The sequence below is a fragment of the Canis aureus genome, chromosome X (assembly GCF_053574225.1).
Source record: "Canis aureus isolate CA01 chromosome X, VMU_Caureus_v.1.0, whole genome shotgun sequence".
Taxonomy (NCBI): Eukaryota; Metazoa; Chordata; class Mammalia; order Carnivora; family Canidae; genus Canis; species Canis aureus.
Genome location: NC_135649.1, coordinates 93499612 through 93517750, shown reverse-complemented (window position 1 = coordinate 93517750; position 18139 = coordinate 93499612). Strand labels below are relative to the sequence as shown.

The 18139-nt window shown below is 36.8% G+C and overlaps 1 protein-coding gene across 5 annotated transcripts in view; it reads left to right on the top strand.

The window, feature by feature from the left end:
- CFAP47 (cilia and flagella associated protein 47) overlaps positions 1-18139 on the top strand; it is a 513403-nt gene that overhangs the window by 45575 nt on the left and 449689 nt on the right. For all 5 annotated transcript variants that reach the window (XR_013374394.1, XR_013374395.1, XM_077887395.1 and 2 more), the window contains exons 11-13: positions 3580-3732; positions 4405-4588; positions 4686-4782. Coding sequence is in view for 3 of the 5 variants with exons in the window: in XM_077887395.1 (XP_077743521.1) it covers positions 3580-3732; positions 4405-4588; positions 4686-4782 (434 nt within the window). In the remaining 2 variants the exon portion in view is untranslated. The remainder of the gene's footprint in view (positions 1-3579; positions 3733-4404; positions 4589-4685; positions 4783-18139) is intronic.

The window sequence follows — 18139 nt, the reverse complement described above, 5'->3', positions numbered from 1 at the left end:
TTCTCCAGAGTGGTTGCACCAGTTTGCATTCCCACTAAGTGCAATAGGATTCCCCTTTCTCCACATCCCCACCAATACCTGTTGTTTCTTGTGTTATTGATTCTAGCCATTCTGACAGATGTGGGTTGATCTTTTATTGTAGTGTTAATTCACATTTCCCTGATAGTGATGATGAATGTTTTTTCATGTATCTGTTGGCCACCTGGATGTCTTCTTTGGAATAATGTCTGTTTATGTCTTCTGCACATTTTTTAATTGAATTATTTATTTTTTGGGTGTTGAGTTGTATAAGTTCTTTATATATTTTGGATATTAACCCTTGTTGGGGTTTCAGATATCTTCTACCATTCCGTAGGTTGCCTTTTAGTTTTGTTGATTGTTTCTTTTGCTGAACAGAAGCTTTTTATTTTGAAGTAGTCCCAATAGTTTTCTTCCCCCCTTTTGTTTCCCTTGCCTCTGGACACATATCTAGAAAAAAGTTGCTATGGCCAATGTCAATGAGCTTACTTGCCTGTATTCTCTTCTAGGATTTTTAAAAAATATTTTATTTATTTACTCATGAGAGACACAGAGAAAGAGAAAGAGAGGCAGAGACACAGAGGAAGAAACAGGCTCCATTCAGGGAGCCCGATGCGGGACTTGATTCTGGGACTCCAGGATCATGCCCTGGGCCAAAAGCAGGTGCTAAACCACGGAGCCACCCAGGGATCCCCTCTTGTAGGATTTTTATGGGGGTTTCAAGTTTCACATTTAGGTCTTTATTCCATTTTTAATTTATTTTTGTGTATGATGTAAGAAAATGGTCCACTTTTCATTCGTTTGCATATCGCTGTCTACTTTTTCCAGCACCATTTTTTTTTAAAAAGACATTCTTTTTCCTATTGTATATTTTTTTCTACTTTGTTGAAGATTAATATACCATGTAATTGTGGGTTTATTTCTGGGTTTTCACTTCTGCTCTGTTGATCTATATGTCTGTCTTTGTTCCAATACCATACTCTTGATCACCACAGCTTTGTAATATAGCTTCAAGTCAAGAATTGTGATACTTCCAGCTTTGCTTTTCTTTTTCAAGATTGCTTTGGCTATTCAGGGTCTTTTTTTGGTTCCATACAAAGTTTAGAATTATTTGTTCTAGTTCTGTGAAAAATGCTCTTGGTATTTTGCTAGGGATTGCATTAAATGTGTTGATTGCTTTGGGTAGTATAAGCATTTTAACAATATTTGTTCTCCCAATCCTTGAGCATAGAATGTCTTTACATTTCTTAGTGTCATCTTCAATTTCTTTCATCAGTGTTTTATAGTTTTCAGACTACAAGTCTTTCACCTCTTTGATTAGACTTATTCCTAGGTATATTATTATTTTGGGTATAATTGCAAATGGAATTGTTTTCTTAATTTCTCTTTCTGCTGCTTCATTATTGGTTTATAAAAATGCAACAGATTTCCGTACATTGATTTTGTGTCCTGTGATTTTGCTCAATATATGTATCAATTCTAGCAATTTTTTGGTGAAGTCTTTCAGGTTTTCTATATTTAATATCGTGTCACCTACAAGTAGTGAAAGTTTTACTTCTTCCTTACCGATTTGAATGTTTTTTTATTTCTTCTTATTGTCTGTCTGCTGTGTGTATTTCTGTTTTTAATTTGTTAAGGAACTTCCATACCATTTTCCACAGTGGTTGTACTAATCTACATTCACACCAACACTGAAGGACTGTTCCCTTTTTTCCACATCCTCATTAACACTTGTTATTTCTTGTCTTTTTAATACTAGTATCCCGAAATATCTAAGATGACACCTCATTGTGGTTTTGATTTTTATTTCCCTCATGATTAGTGATGTTGAACACATTTTTCATGAGTCTGTTGGCCATCTCTATGTCTTTTTCTGGAAAAATGTCTATTCCAGTCATCTGCCCATTTTTAAATTGGATTATTATTATTTTTTTGTGTGTTGAGTTGTTTAAGTTCTTTATATATTTTGGATATTAACCTTTCATTGGAAATACCATTTGCAAATATCTTCTCCCATTCAATAGGTTGCCTTTTCATTTTGTTGATGGTTTCCTTCACTGTGCAAAAGCTTTTTAGTTTGGTGCAATCAAATAGTTTATTTTTACTTTTCTTTCCCTTACCTGAGGAGATATATCTTGAAAAATATTGCTAAGACTGATGTCAAAGAGATTATTGCCTATGTTTTCGTTTAGGAGTTTTATGGTTTCAAGTGTCACGTTTAAATTTTAAATCCATTTTGAGTTTTTTTTTTGTGTATGGTCTAAGAAAGTGGTCCAATTTCATTCTTTTGCATGTAGCTGTCCTGTTTTCCCAGTACCATTTATTGAAGAGACTATCTTTTCCTCATCGAATGTTCTTGCCTCCTTTGAGGAAGATTAATTGACTGTATGAGCATGGATTTATTTCTCGGCCCTCTATTTTTTTTTGCCAGTACCATATTGTCTTGATTATTGTAGCTTTGTAGTATATCTTGAAATCTGAAATTGTGATACCTCCAGGTTTGTTCTTCTCAAGATTTGCTTTGGTTCTTGGGGGTCTTTTCAACAACTCTCTTTGAATAGCAAATCATTTGTTTCTTTTATTGCCTAACTCTCTCTCTTTTTAAAAAGATTTTATTATTTATTCATGAGAGACACACAGAGAGAGGTAGAGACGTAGGCAGAGGGAGAAACAGGTTCCCTTCAGGGAGCCTGATGTGGGACTCCATCCCAGGATCCCAGGATCATGCCCTGAGCCAAAGGCAGACCACTGAGTCACCCAGGTGCCTCATTGCCTAACTCTCCTAAAGACTGTTGTTCAGTTAAAATTATGTTACTGTTATCATTGAGGGCTTGTTAAGAACAGGGGGAAATATATTTCATTTGACTGTGTGACTAATAGGTTTATACTTGAGTTAATTATTGAGGGTGAGAATCTTAATGATTGATAACATTTGATGAGAATTGAGACAGACCATGGTCAGGAGATGTGAATAATTATTATACATTTTGTTTTTATGGAAAATATATGGTGAGTGAAAGGAAGAGTATGAATTTAGATGAGTGAACATGAGATATAAAGCAGTTGTAATTCATTTATGGATTGATTTCTCTCTATGGATTTACCATTGATGGTTAATTGCATAAGCTCTGAGATATTAAAAAATTAATATGCTTAATAAAAGGATTTATGATTATATACATTTTCCTAATTTTGATCACAATAATCTAAAAGTAATTAACTCTTAGGAAACACTAATCAGATTCAGATCTAGTCCCACATGTAAATCTAGAACTCTCCAAATTGCTTACTTGACTCATTCCTCAAGAGTAGTTTTAGGGTAGGCACCATTGAAGTCCTGTGACCTTAAGAATTTTCTCTAATTAGGTTAAGAAGAAAATTAGGTATTATTCTAGTTCTATATGTAATGATGTTTCACTATGTAAGAGAATTTGAGGGTAAGGACTATGACCTGCCCTATTCACCATTCTGTGCTTAGCCCCTTGCATAGGAGACACTCAATAGAGACTGATTGAATAAATGCAAATATATAAATATTAATGTAACTTGCTCATCTTGTAGGACGATTTTCACAAAGATTCCAAGATATAACTATGTGGATCCTGATTTTGCGTATACTAAATTTGAAAGAATTAAAAAGCAAAGTCATGGAAACTATTACGCAGGATACATTAAGCATCTAAGAAGTGTGCGCCTGCAGAAACAAGCAGAGAGGTAAAGTTCACTTCCTCAAACAGTATGAAACAGATCATGGTGCCTGGAGAGCAATATTTTTTTCTTTACTCCTTAGTTTCTTTTTAGTGGTTTAAATGACCTTTTCATATAGGAAAATGGCAAAACCTTGTACTATTTTAACTGCAGTTATTTCCTCCTTACTTTTGGTTTGGGAATGTCTTATACTGGGTTTCCCCAGAAGCAATTATTGAGACAGGGATTCTAGCACAGTGTTCTTTTAGGAGAACCAAGAGGAGGAAAGCAGGATAGGGCAGGGGAGGGAACTGAGAAATGACGTGTTTCAGATAAGGCTTACACTCAGCCTGATGCTTAGGGTCTCTTGAAGCATAAATTATCCCACATAGATGTTCCTGCATTGAGCCAAAGGGGCTTGTCCTTTTTTTTTTTTTTTTTTTTTTTAAAGGGGCTTGTCTTTTGTGTTCTCTATCAGCCATTGATTGTGAACTGTCCTTGGGTGTGGTGGGGCGGGAATGACTTCCTTGGTGAGGTCTTTGAGAATGAGGTCTTCTCAGCAGAAGGCAGTTTTATGCAGATAAGTGCATCATTCTTGTAAGTGGTAGCACAGCATCACGTGCTATGAGCAATGTTGGGATTTGCCTGTGTATTTTCTAAAACTCTTGGCCTCAATTCGTTATTATTATGATTTCATAGGGAATGCATGTATTCATATAATGATACAGACATAGGATTACAGCCAGCATCAGGTCTAAAGTCACCCTCACTCTCACAAACGGAAATAGAAGAGGAATTACCTTCACAGTGTCGGATCAAACCTAACCAGTTGCTAAATACCAGAAATATAGAATCCAAGGAGTCAAAGGCTCTGAGAAGAAAGGCATGTGCAATATTTTACATTTCATTAAGCTATAAGAATTCTTAAAATATCTTTTGCTAATATTAAAAATTAATTTTGGAGTAATATTTTCCCACAGGTTCTCAAAGGACTTAAATCAGATCCATTCACACCCCATGAAAAACATGATTGCAGCTTGATTCTGACACCAAAGCAAATTCATCAAGTAATTGTTGGTAAGCATCTATAAAAAGCTATTAAAGCCTTTGTTTTTTAACGGATTTATTGAAGTATAGTTTCTATTCCATAAAATTGACCTGTTTAAAGTATGGAAGTCACTGAACTTTAGTAAACTTAAGGGATTATGCAACCATAATCATAATTCAATTTTAGAATGTTGCCATCACCCTCAGGACCATATGCATTTACTCTCAAATCCCACCCTTAGCCCCAGGCAACCATTAATGAATGTTCTCTCACTTTGGATTTGCCTCTTCTGAATAAAAGGAATCATATAATATGTAGTCTTTCTTATATTGAGGCTTTTACTTAGCATAATGTTTTTGAGGTTTATCCAATAGGTATAAATATTTTGTTCCTTTTTATGTCTAAATAGCACTTCATTTTATGGGAATACCACATTTTGTTTATCCATTTACCAGTTGATGGACATGAGCTGTTTTCAGTTTGAGGCTATTGTGAATAATGTTGCTATAAATGTTCATATACAATTCTTTGAGTGAACATATGTTTTCATTTCTTTTGGTTAGATTGCTAGGAGTGGAATTGCTGAGTTGTATGTTAGATTTCTAACATTTAAAGAAGGTGCCAAAAACTTTCCAAAGTGCACCAAGTTACAATCCCACCAATAGTGCACCAGGGTTAAAGTTACTCCACATTCTCACCAACAGATGTTATTTTCTCTCTTTTTTGATCATAGCCATCTTGGTGGTGTGAAATGTTCTCACTGTGGTTTTTATTTGCATTTTCCTTGTGACTAGGATGTAGAATATATTTTCATGCATTTTAAAAAAGATTTTATTTATTTATTTGAGAGAGAGAGAGAGAAGGGGAGAGAGAGAACACAAGCAGGGGGAGGAGCAGAGGGAGAAGCATACTCCCTGCTGAGCAGGGGAGTCCTGACATGGGGCTCTATCCTAGGACCCTGGGGTCACAACCTGAGCAGATGCTTAACTGACTGAGACATCCAGGCACCCCTATTTTCATTCATTTAAATAGATGTACATCTCCTTTGGAGAAGTGTTTTTCAAATTCTTAGCCCAATTTTTAATTTGAATATTTGCCTTCTTATTGTAGAGTTGTAAGTATTGTTTATATATCTTGGATACAAGTCTTTCTATCAGATATATGATTTCCAAAGCCTGTGGCTTTTTTTTTTTTTTTTTTTTTTTTTAGTTTTTAAATAGTGTTGTTTAAAGCACAGAAGTTTTTACTTTAAGCAAAATTTAATTTGGGCTACCTGGTTGGCTCAGTCGGTTAAGCATCTACCTTTGGCTCAGGTCATGATCTCAGGTCCTGGGATCAAGCCCCACATTGGGCTCTCTGCTCCATGGAGTCTGCTTCTCCCTTTCCTTCTGCTGCTACCCACCGCTTATGCTTTTTCTCTCTCCCTTTTTCTCCCTCTTTCAGATAAATAAATGAAATCTTTAAAAGAAATAAATTGAATTTATCAATTAAAAATTTTTTATTATAATTTTTTCTTTTATAGATCATGCTTTTGATTTCATACCCAAGAAATCTGTAGCTAACTCAATGTCACAAATATTTTCTCTTGTTTTCTTCTAAAATGTTTATAATTTTATATTTAGGACTACAACTCCTTTTGGGTTAATTTTTATATTGTGAGTTAAGAGCCTAAATTCATATTGTTTTATGGGGATATTCAATTGTTCTAGCACCATTTGTTGAAAATACTATCATTCCTCATTGAATTGTCTTAGCACCCTTGCTGAAAATCAATCAACTATATGTAGCAGCATTTATTTCTAGAGTCTCACTTCTGTTCCATTGATCTGTATGTCTATCCTTATGACAGGTCTGTAACTGTCTTTGATACTGTACCTTTAGAGTAAGTTTTGAAATTGGTTAAGTGTAAATCCTCCAAATTTGCCTTTTTCAAGATTGCTTTGGCTATTATGGATATGAATCAGATCTTTTTTTTTAAGATTTTATTTATTTACTCATGAGACACAGAGAGAGAGAGAGGCAGAGACACAGGCAGAGAGAGAGAGAGAGAGAAGCAGGCTCCATGCAGGGACCCCAATGTGGGACTTGATCCTGGGACTCCAGGATCATGCCATGGGTGGAAGGCAGATGCCAAACCACTGAGCCACCCAGGCATCCCTGAATCAGATCTTATTAAGACCCACTTTGTGTGTTTTGCTTCTGGAGCTCTTGCTTGCCCTAATCAGTATTGAAAGCTCAGGTCATGATGTTGACCTTCTCTAAATGTTTGCCATCGAAGTAATTATTATTTTGACAACATCCCTAGGCAAGAGTTAAGAAACAAGTGACAATTCCCTTTGGAGAGGTTTTGAACAGTGTCCCTTCCTAGGTCATTTTCACCAAGCCTATTTAAAGAATGATTATGGTTAAATAATAGTCTATAATAGTCTGAAGAAGAAGTTTGCATTTCATTGTAGGTAGGGTTAGAGTGGCCCTGAGGGAGATCTGGGTAACCTAATTAGTTAGGTTTATTAATTGGTATGAATGTGCTGATTCTCCATCTAGGAAGAACCCAGTACACAAAACATCAAATACCATTTCTTTTATTATCCAGGCTAAAGGTGATAGCCAAAGAGGTGCAAGGTCAGAGGCAACAAATAAGAAGTACTTAAATTTCTGGTTGGTGATGGCTTATTATGACCGGTTAGTGGTCAAATTTCAGATCAGTGAGTTCTGTGGGAAATGCCCAAAACAAGATCTGACCCTGAGAAAAGCAGGTGACATGGACTGGTAAAAAGAGTTGGAATTTCCTATAATTCACAGAGGGTTCTGAATGGGAAATAGAACTCAGTGCTGTAAGAGCACTGGAGCCAAACCTCCCTGCTACATAGTGACAGTGAGGCCCTTGGGCGTGCCAGACTGGGAACTCATTAGTTCCTTGCCTGTCTGGGGTTGTGTATGCAGTTCATTTCATGTTAAACATGATTTACTGTGCCTTTCTTTAGTGCCAGGCACATGACAGGTATTGGACTTTATAGACCCAGGGACTTACCCTTCATTATTGGGTGGTAAATGCTTTGTGTCTTCCAAAGTGGTAACTGATTAACCAGATAAGCAAATCTATAGACATTCAAAAGGAACAAAGTTAGAAGACAGTGTGTCCAGTGTCTCCTCTGCAACTCCTCCACCAGCTTCTCTCTCTTCTTCACCTGGTGTCCTGATTTTGTTAATAACGACCCTTTCTCTGGGGAAAGGGCCCTTGGGTGAGTTTACAAGGTCAGCAACTCTGATGGTGGGAATTTTGTAACACTCTTATTTTTATACCTTGAAAGTGTTTTTTGAGCCTCTGCACGGAGCAGGGACTGGTACTGTCAAGATTTCAGTTTCAGAAAATTTTGCTCTGTATTTATATTTTAAAAAATTAAGGTGGGTCCCTCTGGGTGGCTCAGTTGGTTCAGCATCCAACTCTTGATTTGGGCTCAGGTCATGATCTCAGGGTTGTGAGATTGAGCACCATATTAGGCTCCACGCTGGGCTTGGAGCCTCCTTCAGATTCTTTCTCTCCTTTTCTCTCTGCCCTTCCCCCCACTCCCTCTCTTTCTTTCTCTCTCTCTCTCTCTCAAAAAAAAAGGTAATTGTCAAGAGACACAATAGAGGAATTGAATCAATTTGTGAAAACTGTTAGAGTCTAGGTTACATTGGAGGTTGTGCAAAGAGTATTGTTTGCTTCATCAGCAAATACCCAATCACTTTGGTTTTAGTTACCACTTATAAGCCAAGCATTATGTTGAACAATGTATAAACATGATCTTATTTAATCATGATGTAAGCAACTTCAAATGATGTAAGCAACTTATAAGGAAATTGCTATTATTGTCATTTTAGAGATGAGTAAAAAGAAGCCTAGAGAAGTGATAAGCCTTGATCACATTGCTCAATATTTCGTGGAAAGGAGTAGATTTGAAATTAGATTTGAATCTAATCATACTTTTTAAAAAAGATTTTATTTATTTATTTATTCATTCGTTCGTTCATTCGTTCATTTGGAGAGTATGGGCAGGAGGAGGGGCACAGGGAGAGAGAGAGAGGGAATCTCAAACAGATTCCACACTGAGCACGGAGCCTAACTTGGGGCTCCATCTCATGACCCTGAGATCAACACCTGAGCTGAAAGCAGGAGTCAGATGCTTGACCTACTGAGCCACCCAGGCGCCCCCTACCTACAATTTCTATCTCAATTTCTCTATTACTCTTTTACAACCTGTATTTTTCCCTACAGTATTTGTCTCAGCTTTTTGCCCAACTTCCTTTATGTCAACCTCACAGTATTATTGTTAAATCAGAATCTGGAATTATATATCAGTTTTCATAAAACATACTAGTCTGCATTTTTGCTTTTTTAAAGTTTGTTTTTACTATATTTGTTTTGGCTTTAGAGTAATGTTGGCCTTATAAACTGAGTTCAGAGACTTAGGAAGTTTTCATTCCTTTACTATATTCTGAAAGAAATTATGTAGAATTATATTGTTTTTGAATTGTTAAGAGTTCTTTGGAGAAAACATCTGGGAAAGGAGAGTTCATTTTTTAGAGGATTTTTATTATTTTTATTTTATCGTTTTTTAAAAAAGATTTTATTTATTTATTCATGAGAAACACAGAGGGAGAGAGAGAGAAATGCAGAGACACAGGCAGAGGGAGAAGCAGGCTCCATGCAGGGAGCCCGATGTGGGACTCGATCCGGGGTCTCCAGGATGAGGCCCTGGGCTGAAGGTGGCGCTAAACCGCTGAGCCACTGGGGCTGCCCTCAGAGGATTTTTTAAAAAGATTTTATTTATTTATTTGAGAGAGAGAGAGAGAGAGAGCATAAACAGGGGGGTGGCAGAGGAAGAGGGAGAAGCAGGTTCCCCACTGAGCAGGGAGCCCTACACCGGGGTTGATCCTAGGACCCTGGGATAATGACCTGAGTTGGAGGCAGATGGTTAACTGATGGAGCCACCCAGGTGCCCCTCAGAGGATATTTACTTACAAATTCAAATTCTTTAATAATTTTAGAACTATTCAAATGATCTACACCATTTTGGTAGAATTTTGGTAGTTTGTGGTTTTTCTGGAATTCATCACCTCCATAAGGACATCCCATTTATGTGTATAGAATTGTTTGCAGAATTCTCAAATTATCCCTTTAATGTCTGGATCAGAAACATCTTTAGTGATAGAGCCTCTTTTTTTTTCAATATTGAGAATTTTTATTTTTCTTGTTATTTTCCTTTCTCAGTCTCAGTAGAGGTTTATCAATTTTGTTGGTCATTTCAAAGAACCAGCATTTGGTTTAATTTATTTTTCTCCATAGTTTTTCTATTTTTAATTTTAATCACTTCTTATATTTGTCATTTCCTTCTATTTGCTTTGGATTTTTATTGGGATTTATCTTTTTTCTACTTTCTTGAGATAGAAGCTTAAATTATTGATTTATACCCTTCTTTTTTTCTAATATAATCATTTAGAGCTATATATTTCTCACTAAACAGTACCTTAGCTATATCTCATATATTCTTATATATTTTCATTTTCTTTTAGCTCAATATACAGTTGACTCTTGAATAACATGGAGATTAGTGGTACCAACACTCTTCACCATGTGGATGAAAATCTGTATATAACTTTTGACTCCCTCAGAAGTTAACTACTAATAGCCTACTGTTAACCAGAAGACTTACTGATAATATAAATAATGGGTTAGCATATAGTTTGTATGTTATATGTACTATATACTGTATTCTTAAATAAAGTAAGCTAGAGAAAAGAAAACATTATTAAGAAAATCATGGGGTACTGGGGCACCTGGGTGGCTCAGTAGTTGAGCATCTGCCTTTGGCTCAGGTTGTGATCCTGGGGTCCTGGGATTGAGTCCCACATCAGGCTCCCTCTTCTGCCTATGTCTCTGCCTCTTTCTGTGTCTCTCATGAATAAATAAATAATCTTTAAAAAATCAGGGGCAGCCTGGGTGGCTCAGTGGTTTAGCTCCACCTTTGGCCCAGAGTGTGATCCTGGAGTCCCCGGATCGAGTCCCACATTAGGCTCCCTGCATGGAGCCTGCTTCTCCCTCTGCCTGTGTCTCTGCCTCTCTCTCTCTCTCTCTCTCTCTCTGTGCCTCTCATGAATAAATAAAATCTTTTTAAAAAGTCAGGGGGTACCTGGGTGGCTCAGTTGGTTGAGCATCTGTCCTCAACTCAGGTCATGATCCCAGGGTCCTGGGATCGAGCCCTGCATCAGGTTCCTTGCTCAGCAGAGAGTTTGCTTCTCCCTTTCTCTCTTTCTCCTTGACTCTTGCTCTCTCTTGAATAAATAAATAAAATCTTAAAAAAACAGAAAAATCACAAGAAAGGGAAAATACATTTACTGTACAAGACAGTAGTAGAATGAGGCACTCCACATCTCCTTGTCCCCACTTGAAGTTAGCAAAGCTGCATCCTGGAGTGACACCTGCTTCTTACTCCTCTACTCAGGAATGTGGGAAGCCTTCTTCCAAGTGGAGTCTGGGGGAATGCAGTGAACCAGGGAAGGCAGAGCAATTTTATCCATTTCTGCAGGTCACTTACTCTTCCTGACCCCTTTTATGGGGTTCTAACACAGTTTCTGCTTTCAGGAAATGCTGGCAAGTGTTGAGGGGCCAGTTACCTGATAGTATTAACTTCTTACCTAGAAGAACTTTCAGCACCATGTACAGTGCCGCCTCTATTATACACTTTGGACTTCACCCTGGTGCTATCCTGACCTGCCGCCATCCCCCCTGCCAACACACGTCCATGTTCCCCCAGACCCCTTGATCCAGGGGAAGGGATGGGTTATCATTCAGTCCTTGATCAACTACTGCTAGTGAAGGGCCCTGCTGCTTTGGTGAGAATCCCTCCTCGGAGCCAGTTCCTTTGTGCTCCTCATTTCAAGACCTCAATGAACAGGTAGTGAGGTGAGGAATGTCTCGATCAGGCAAGAGACTTGCTATTCTATCTTACTTTTAAATCACAATATAAAATACATGTTTATTGGTGGGGTTGGGGGGAGGTGCGTATAAGTGTATCCATGCATCTCAAACTCCTATTGTCTAAGGGTCAAGGGTTACTATTTCCTTGAAACATTCTCCTTGGCTCATGAGTTATTTAGAAGTGTGTTACTTAAATTCCAGGATTTTTCTGTTTTCTTTCTTCTATTGTTTTCTAGTTTGATTCCATTTGGTCAGAGCACACACATGTATGTATTCAAGTCTTTATAAAAATTTTAAAGATTTGTTAAGTGTGATTTTGGATGTGGTCTCTTTCGTTGAAGGTTCATATGACTTGAGAAGACGTATTCTGCTATTGTTGGATGGAGTGTTCTTTAAATGTTAATTATATTCCAATTAGTTAGTGGTATTTATTTCCACTAAATCCTTACTGCTTTTTTTTCTTTCTTTTTTTTTTTTGTCTAGACAGTCTGTCAGTTATTGACAAAGGTGATTGAATTCCCAAAGTGTAATTGTAGATTTTTTTATTTCTCCTTTTAATTTTGTCAGTTTTGCTTCATGTATTTTGAAGCTCCCTTGTTTGGTACATACACATTAAAGACTGTTATGTCTTTTTGGTCTCTTTTATCATTATATAAATCCCTCTTTGTCCCATGTAATTTTATTTGCTCTGAAATGTAGTTTGATTGATCTAGCTATCAAACCTTTCTTTTGTTTAGTCTTTGCACATTATATCTTTTTACTTGTTTCTACTTTTGACTTCTCTATGTCATTGCATTTGAAGTAAGTTTCCTGTGGGCAGCATATAGTACTTTTTCATCCATTCTTACAATCTCTGTTTTTAATTGGTACATTTGTATCATTTACATTTGATAATAATGTTATTACACCAAGACTATGGAATGTTATTTTACATTCTTTATTTTTACTTTCAAAAGTTTATGTTTAGTTCTCAAAAGTTTTCAAAAATCTGGGCATGGTTTTCTTTGGATTTGTTCTGTTTGAGTTTCACTGAGCTTCTAGAATGTGAAAGTTTACTCTTTTTTTTGCTACATTTGGGCATATTTTAGCTATTATTTATTTCCAAATATTTTTCCAGTCCCCACCACATACACCTGTGTACACACACACACACACACACACACACACACTCACACACTTTCTTATGCTGGAGCTCCATTTACATGAATTTTAGACAGTTTGTTTTTGTTCCATGGGTCTCTGAGACTTTTAATTTTTTTAATCTGTTTTATTTTTGTTTTTCAGATTGGATAAATTCTATTGATATTTCTTCAGGTTCACCAGCTTTTTCTTCTGTCCTTTCATTCTGTTAATGAGCATACCCAAGAGGTTTCTATTTTGTTTACTATATTTTTTAATCTTAGAGTTTCTATTTAGTTCTCCATTGGATATTCTCTTTCTTTGCTGAAACACTTTTTCTACTTATTTCAAGAGTATTCATAATTGCTTATTTGGTTGTTTTTATAATAGCTTCTTTAAAACCCTGTCAAGCAATTTCAGCATCTCTGTCATCTCAGTCTTGGTATGATGAGTAATTTTGGTTTATGGGCATTTTGAGTACTATGTTTTAAGGCTTTTGTTTGTTTGTTTTAAGGCTTTGTTTACTATTTAAATAATCTATTTTAGGATGCAGATGATCCATTTGGCTCTGGAACATACATTGTAGTCCACATTTGTGTGCTGTGTAACAAATGTCAGTTTAATTTTCAAAGCATTTATGGTACTATTCTGGTTTTCCCTTTTTGTGTGCTATCCAGAAGACTATATGAAACCCAGGCATTATTTCATACTATATTTCTGTTTTTTAAGCCATTTGATGTGTTGGTTCCGATAGATTTCACACATGGACTGTTCAATAGATGATCATAACTTCATTCACATTTTTTTTCATATTTTTAAAATATATCCTTCTCTAACTCCCACCTCTCTGTATTAGTCCCCCTATTCTTTAGGTGGGAGGAGGAGTGGTATCAATTATTTGCCTGCTTTAGTTTAGTGAAGTGTGTGTGGAGTGGTTACTGTGATAGTAAGAAGATAGGGGCAGCATCTCTTTGCTTATATTTGTTTAATACAGGGCAGCTTTGGTCAGCAGTTATTTATTTCACAGACCATGCAGTGCCAAGTGAGGAGGGGAGGGATGTTACTACTGCTTCTCTTAGTGAGAGTGGTTGTAGTCAATGGGACTCTATCCTCCAGTCTCTTGGGAGCATGGTCAAGAGGGAGAGGAGCACTGCCTCTGTCAGCCTTATTGAAAGGCAGACATGGTTTGACAGGCCCCAACTCTAGCAACTTCACAGAGACTCCCGCTTTAGTGGAGAAGGGAAGGAATGATGTCTCTCTTTGTCCTAGAGCATAGCAGGGATGGTTGACAGGGGTCGAACATATTGCTATTTCTCTTTTGTGAGGGACTGGAAAACATTAGCACAGAGAATGGCAGTTTAATAGCCTTACCATGATTAAAAAAGCATAAAATTAAAATCCAGTGGATAAGACTTCATCATGGATAATGGTCAGAGCCATTGGAGCAGGCAGGAAAAGAATGCCAGGAGCTCTGAGAACTGTTATTATTTAAACCACATTGTCTGCTCTTCAGATCCTATCCTTCTTATTGAGGTTACCAACATCTTTAGGCAGCCCTTTGGCCGGGGATACAGAATGTCAGGACATCTTATTATGCTTTGAGTTTCCTCATACATTGTTCCTGCTTTATTGCCCTATGTCTGTCTGAATTTACCCTCTGGAGACCCAGAATGCATGTTTGAGCCTGACACGGACTTTTTCCCTTAACACTGGTTTTTGAGTCATCATGCTGTGTAACATGTTCATCAATCACATCCTATTGTCATGTCTGGCCCTATATCCAGATCCTCAATCTGAAGTCTCCATTTTTCAGATAGGGATAAAAGACCCTTTTTAAATATGCAGAAATTAATATTCATTAAAACAGATCCTAACATATTTATAAAGTTTAACTTATCAATTCAGTTTTAGAAGGAAGGGAAACTTCACCTTCTATCCACATTGGAATGACAGGAACTACATTTACTCATCTGTCTGAAACAACCAAAACAACAGACAAAAAAAATATAAAGCAAGAATTTTTAAGACACTGGATATGAGGCACTGAAAGTGAGTGATGTCTGGCAGGAAAAAATATATGTGAGTCCTACCCAAGCTTACCACTGTGGGAGAATTTCCAGTCCATTGCCCAGAGAGAAGGAACCCAGAAGAGCCTGATGGAATCCTTGAGATGAGGAAACCTGGCTATGAGACTAGAGTCACCAAAGCCAGAACTCACAGGACAGAATACAAGGCAGGAGAGAACTGCACAAAATGAGGGCCTCAATATTCTGCTGTGGGTTCCCCTCAATTATTCTAAAAAATACCAGTCAGCTCATAGGTATGAGGCAAACTATCTAAAACTAGGGAAAAAACCCATTAGAAATGATTATGGAATTATCCACTACTCATAGAGTCCAGGGAATAGTAACTGAAATTTCCCACCTGGTAGACCAGGAAAAAAAAAACAAACAACTTCATGATATATGGACATTGGGCCAGAGCTCAGGAAGTTCTTGCCTCAGTAGTGGAGAATAATTATTATTATTCAGAGCACTATACTGGATCCAGGTAACTTTCATAAAAGCAAGACTTGGAAGGATCAATCTGTTTGAAAGTAACAAAATCAATCTGTCCTCCCAGAACAAAACTCAAGAAAATTTATAGGAATTTATAGAATTTATAGGAATACAAAAAATACCTAGTGAAGTACATCTGTGCAAAAATTACTAGGCATGAAAAGCAGCAGCAAAACACAACCCATAATGAGGAGAATAATCAATTAAACCTACCCAATAAGGATACATATGGTAGAATTATCAGACAAAGATATGAAAAGGGAATATAACCATATCCCATATATTTAAAAAGTTATGCAGAGACATAGAAGATTTGAAAAATTATCCATGTGATCCGTGGATTCAATAGGATTCCAGTCAAAATTCCATCTAGATCTTTTGTAGAAATTGACAAGCTCATTTTAAAATTCAGGTAGAAATGAAAGTAGTTAGAATAATCAAATCAATTTTGAGGAAAAAAAACAAGTTGGATATAAATAACTGATTTCAAGATTTAGAAAGCTATAGTAATTAAAACAGCATAGTATTGGTGTAAACATAGACCCAGATCAATGAATCGTAAGTGAGAGTTCAGACATAGATCTATACATATTGGACAAGTAAACTTTGACACGAAGACAATGCAAAAAGGATAATCTTTTCAAGAAGTAGTTCTGTGACACATGAGCCACTCATTTAAAAAAAAAGAGTTTATATCCTTGTATCATATACCAAACCTAAGTCAAACTAGATTTTAAACCTTTTGCTTCCTTATAGAAGGAAGCATAGGAGGGGCACCTGGGTGCCTCAGTTGGTTAGGCATCTGACTCTTGATTTTGGCTCAGATCATGATCTCAGGGTCATGAGATGGAGCCCCACCATTGGGCTCCTCAGCAGGGAGTTTGATGGAGATTCTCTCTCCCTCTGTCCCTCCCCCTCTCCGCATGCACGCATGTGCACTCTTTCTTTCTAAATAAATCTTTTAAAAGAAGCATAGGAAAAAAAAAATCTGTGATGATGAAGAGAGAAAAAAATCTCTTAGATATGATATTTAGAAAACCCCACAATCCATAAAAGAACAAATGGACAAAAAAAGAAAAGAATGAATGGATAATTTGGAATTGATCACATTTAAATACTTCTCCTCAAAGCAACTGATGAGAGGATAAAAACAAGACATAGACTGAGAGAAAATATTTGCAAATTATGTATGTCATGAAAGAACTGCAACCAGAATGCTTATACAATTTTTGAGACTCAATATTAGGAAAACAAATAACCCAATTAAAAATGGGCAAAGGGATTTGAACAGATATTTCATCAACAAAGATATACAAATGAGAAATAAGTACATGAAAAGATACACAGCCTTGTTAGCTGTTAGGGAAACCCAATAAAACCACAATGAGATACTACTGTAAATCTATTAGAATGGCTAAAGTTAAAACAAACAAACCCAAACTCACCATTTCAATTGTTGCCAAAGACGTGAAGGAGCTGGAACTCTTATACATTGCTAGTAGAATGGGAAATCACACAACCACTTGAACACAGGAAGTTTCTTTTACATTTATACATACATTTACCATATGATCCATGCATTCCACTCCTAGATATTTATCCAAAAGAAATGAAATGATGTATTCAAACAAATACTTGTGCACAAATATTTTAGTAGCTTTATTTGTAATACCCAGTACCTAGAAACAATCCAACTGTCATTCAACAGGTGAAGAGACAAACATTCACCTGTAATGGACTAGCACTTTGTAATATAAAAGAATGGACTGACACATGAAAGAACTTGAATTAATCTCCAGGGAATTTGTAGAGTGAAAGAGATCAGAGAAAAACTGCACATGATACATTATTCTACTCATAAAAATCTCTAGAATGTGTAAACTGATCTACAGTGACATAAAGCATTTGAGTGGGTGTCTGGAAAGGAGAAGTAGTGAGGATGATGGGAAGGAGAGAATATAAAGGGGGATGAGAGAACTTTGGAGTGAGGAATGTTCACTCTCTTCATTGTGGTGATGGTTCCATAGGTGTTACATATGTCAACACAGGAAATTCTACACTTTATGTAAAAAAAAAAAAAATTAAAGATTTTATTTATGTATTTGGAAGAGAGGGAGAGAGAGAGAAAGAGAGTACAAGCAGGAGGAGGGGCAGAGGGAGAGGGACAAGAAGACTCCCCACTGAGCACGGAGCCCCAGGTGGGACTCCATCCCAGAACCCTGAGATCATGACCTGAGCTGAAGGCAGACGCTTAACCAACTGATCCACCCAGGCAGTGCTTGCTTCGGCAGCACATATACTAAAATTGATCCACCCAGGCACCCCAGAAATTCTACACTTTAACACAGCTTATTGTATATCAGTTACCATTAAATCAAGCTGTTAAGAAATGTAGAAGACTTATAATTATTAAAATTATATGATATAGGGTCAACTGGGTAGCTCAGTGATTGTCTGTCTGCCTTCGGCTCAAGTCATGATCCTGGGGTCCTGGGATCGAGTCCTGCATCAGGCTTCCCGCAGGGAGTCTGCTTCTCCCTCTGCCTCTGTCTCTGCCTCTCTTTCTGTATCTCTCATGAATAAATAAATAAAATTTAAAAAAAATATATGATATAAAAACTTTTGTCATTTAAAAGGGAAAACTCGCCCCACTCACACTCACACTTGTACTCTCTGTCTCTCTCTCTAAATAAATAAATCTTAAAAAAAATAAAAGGGAAAAATTAAGTCCTGAGCAATGGGAAAAAT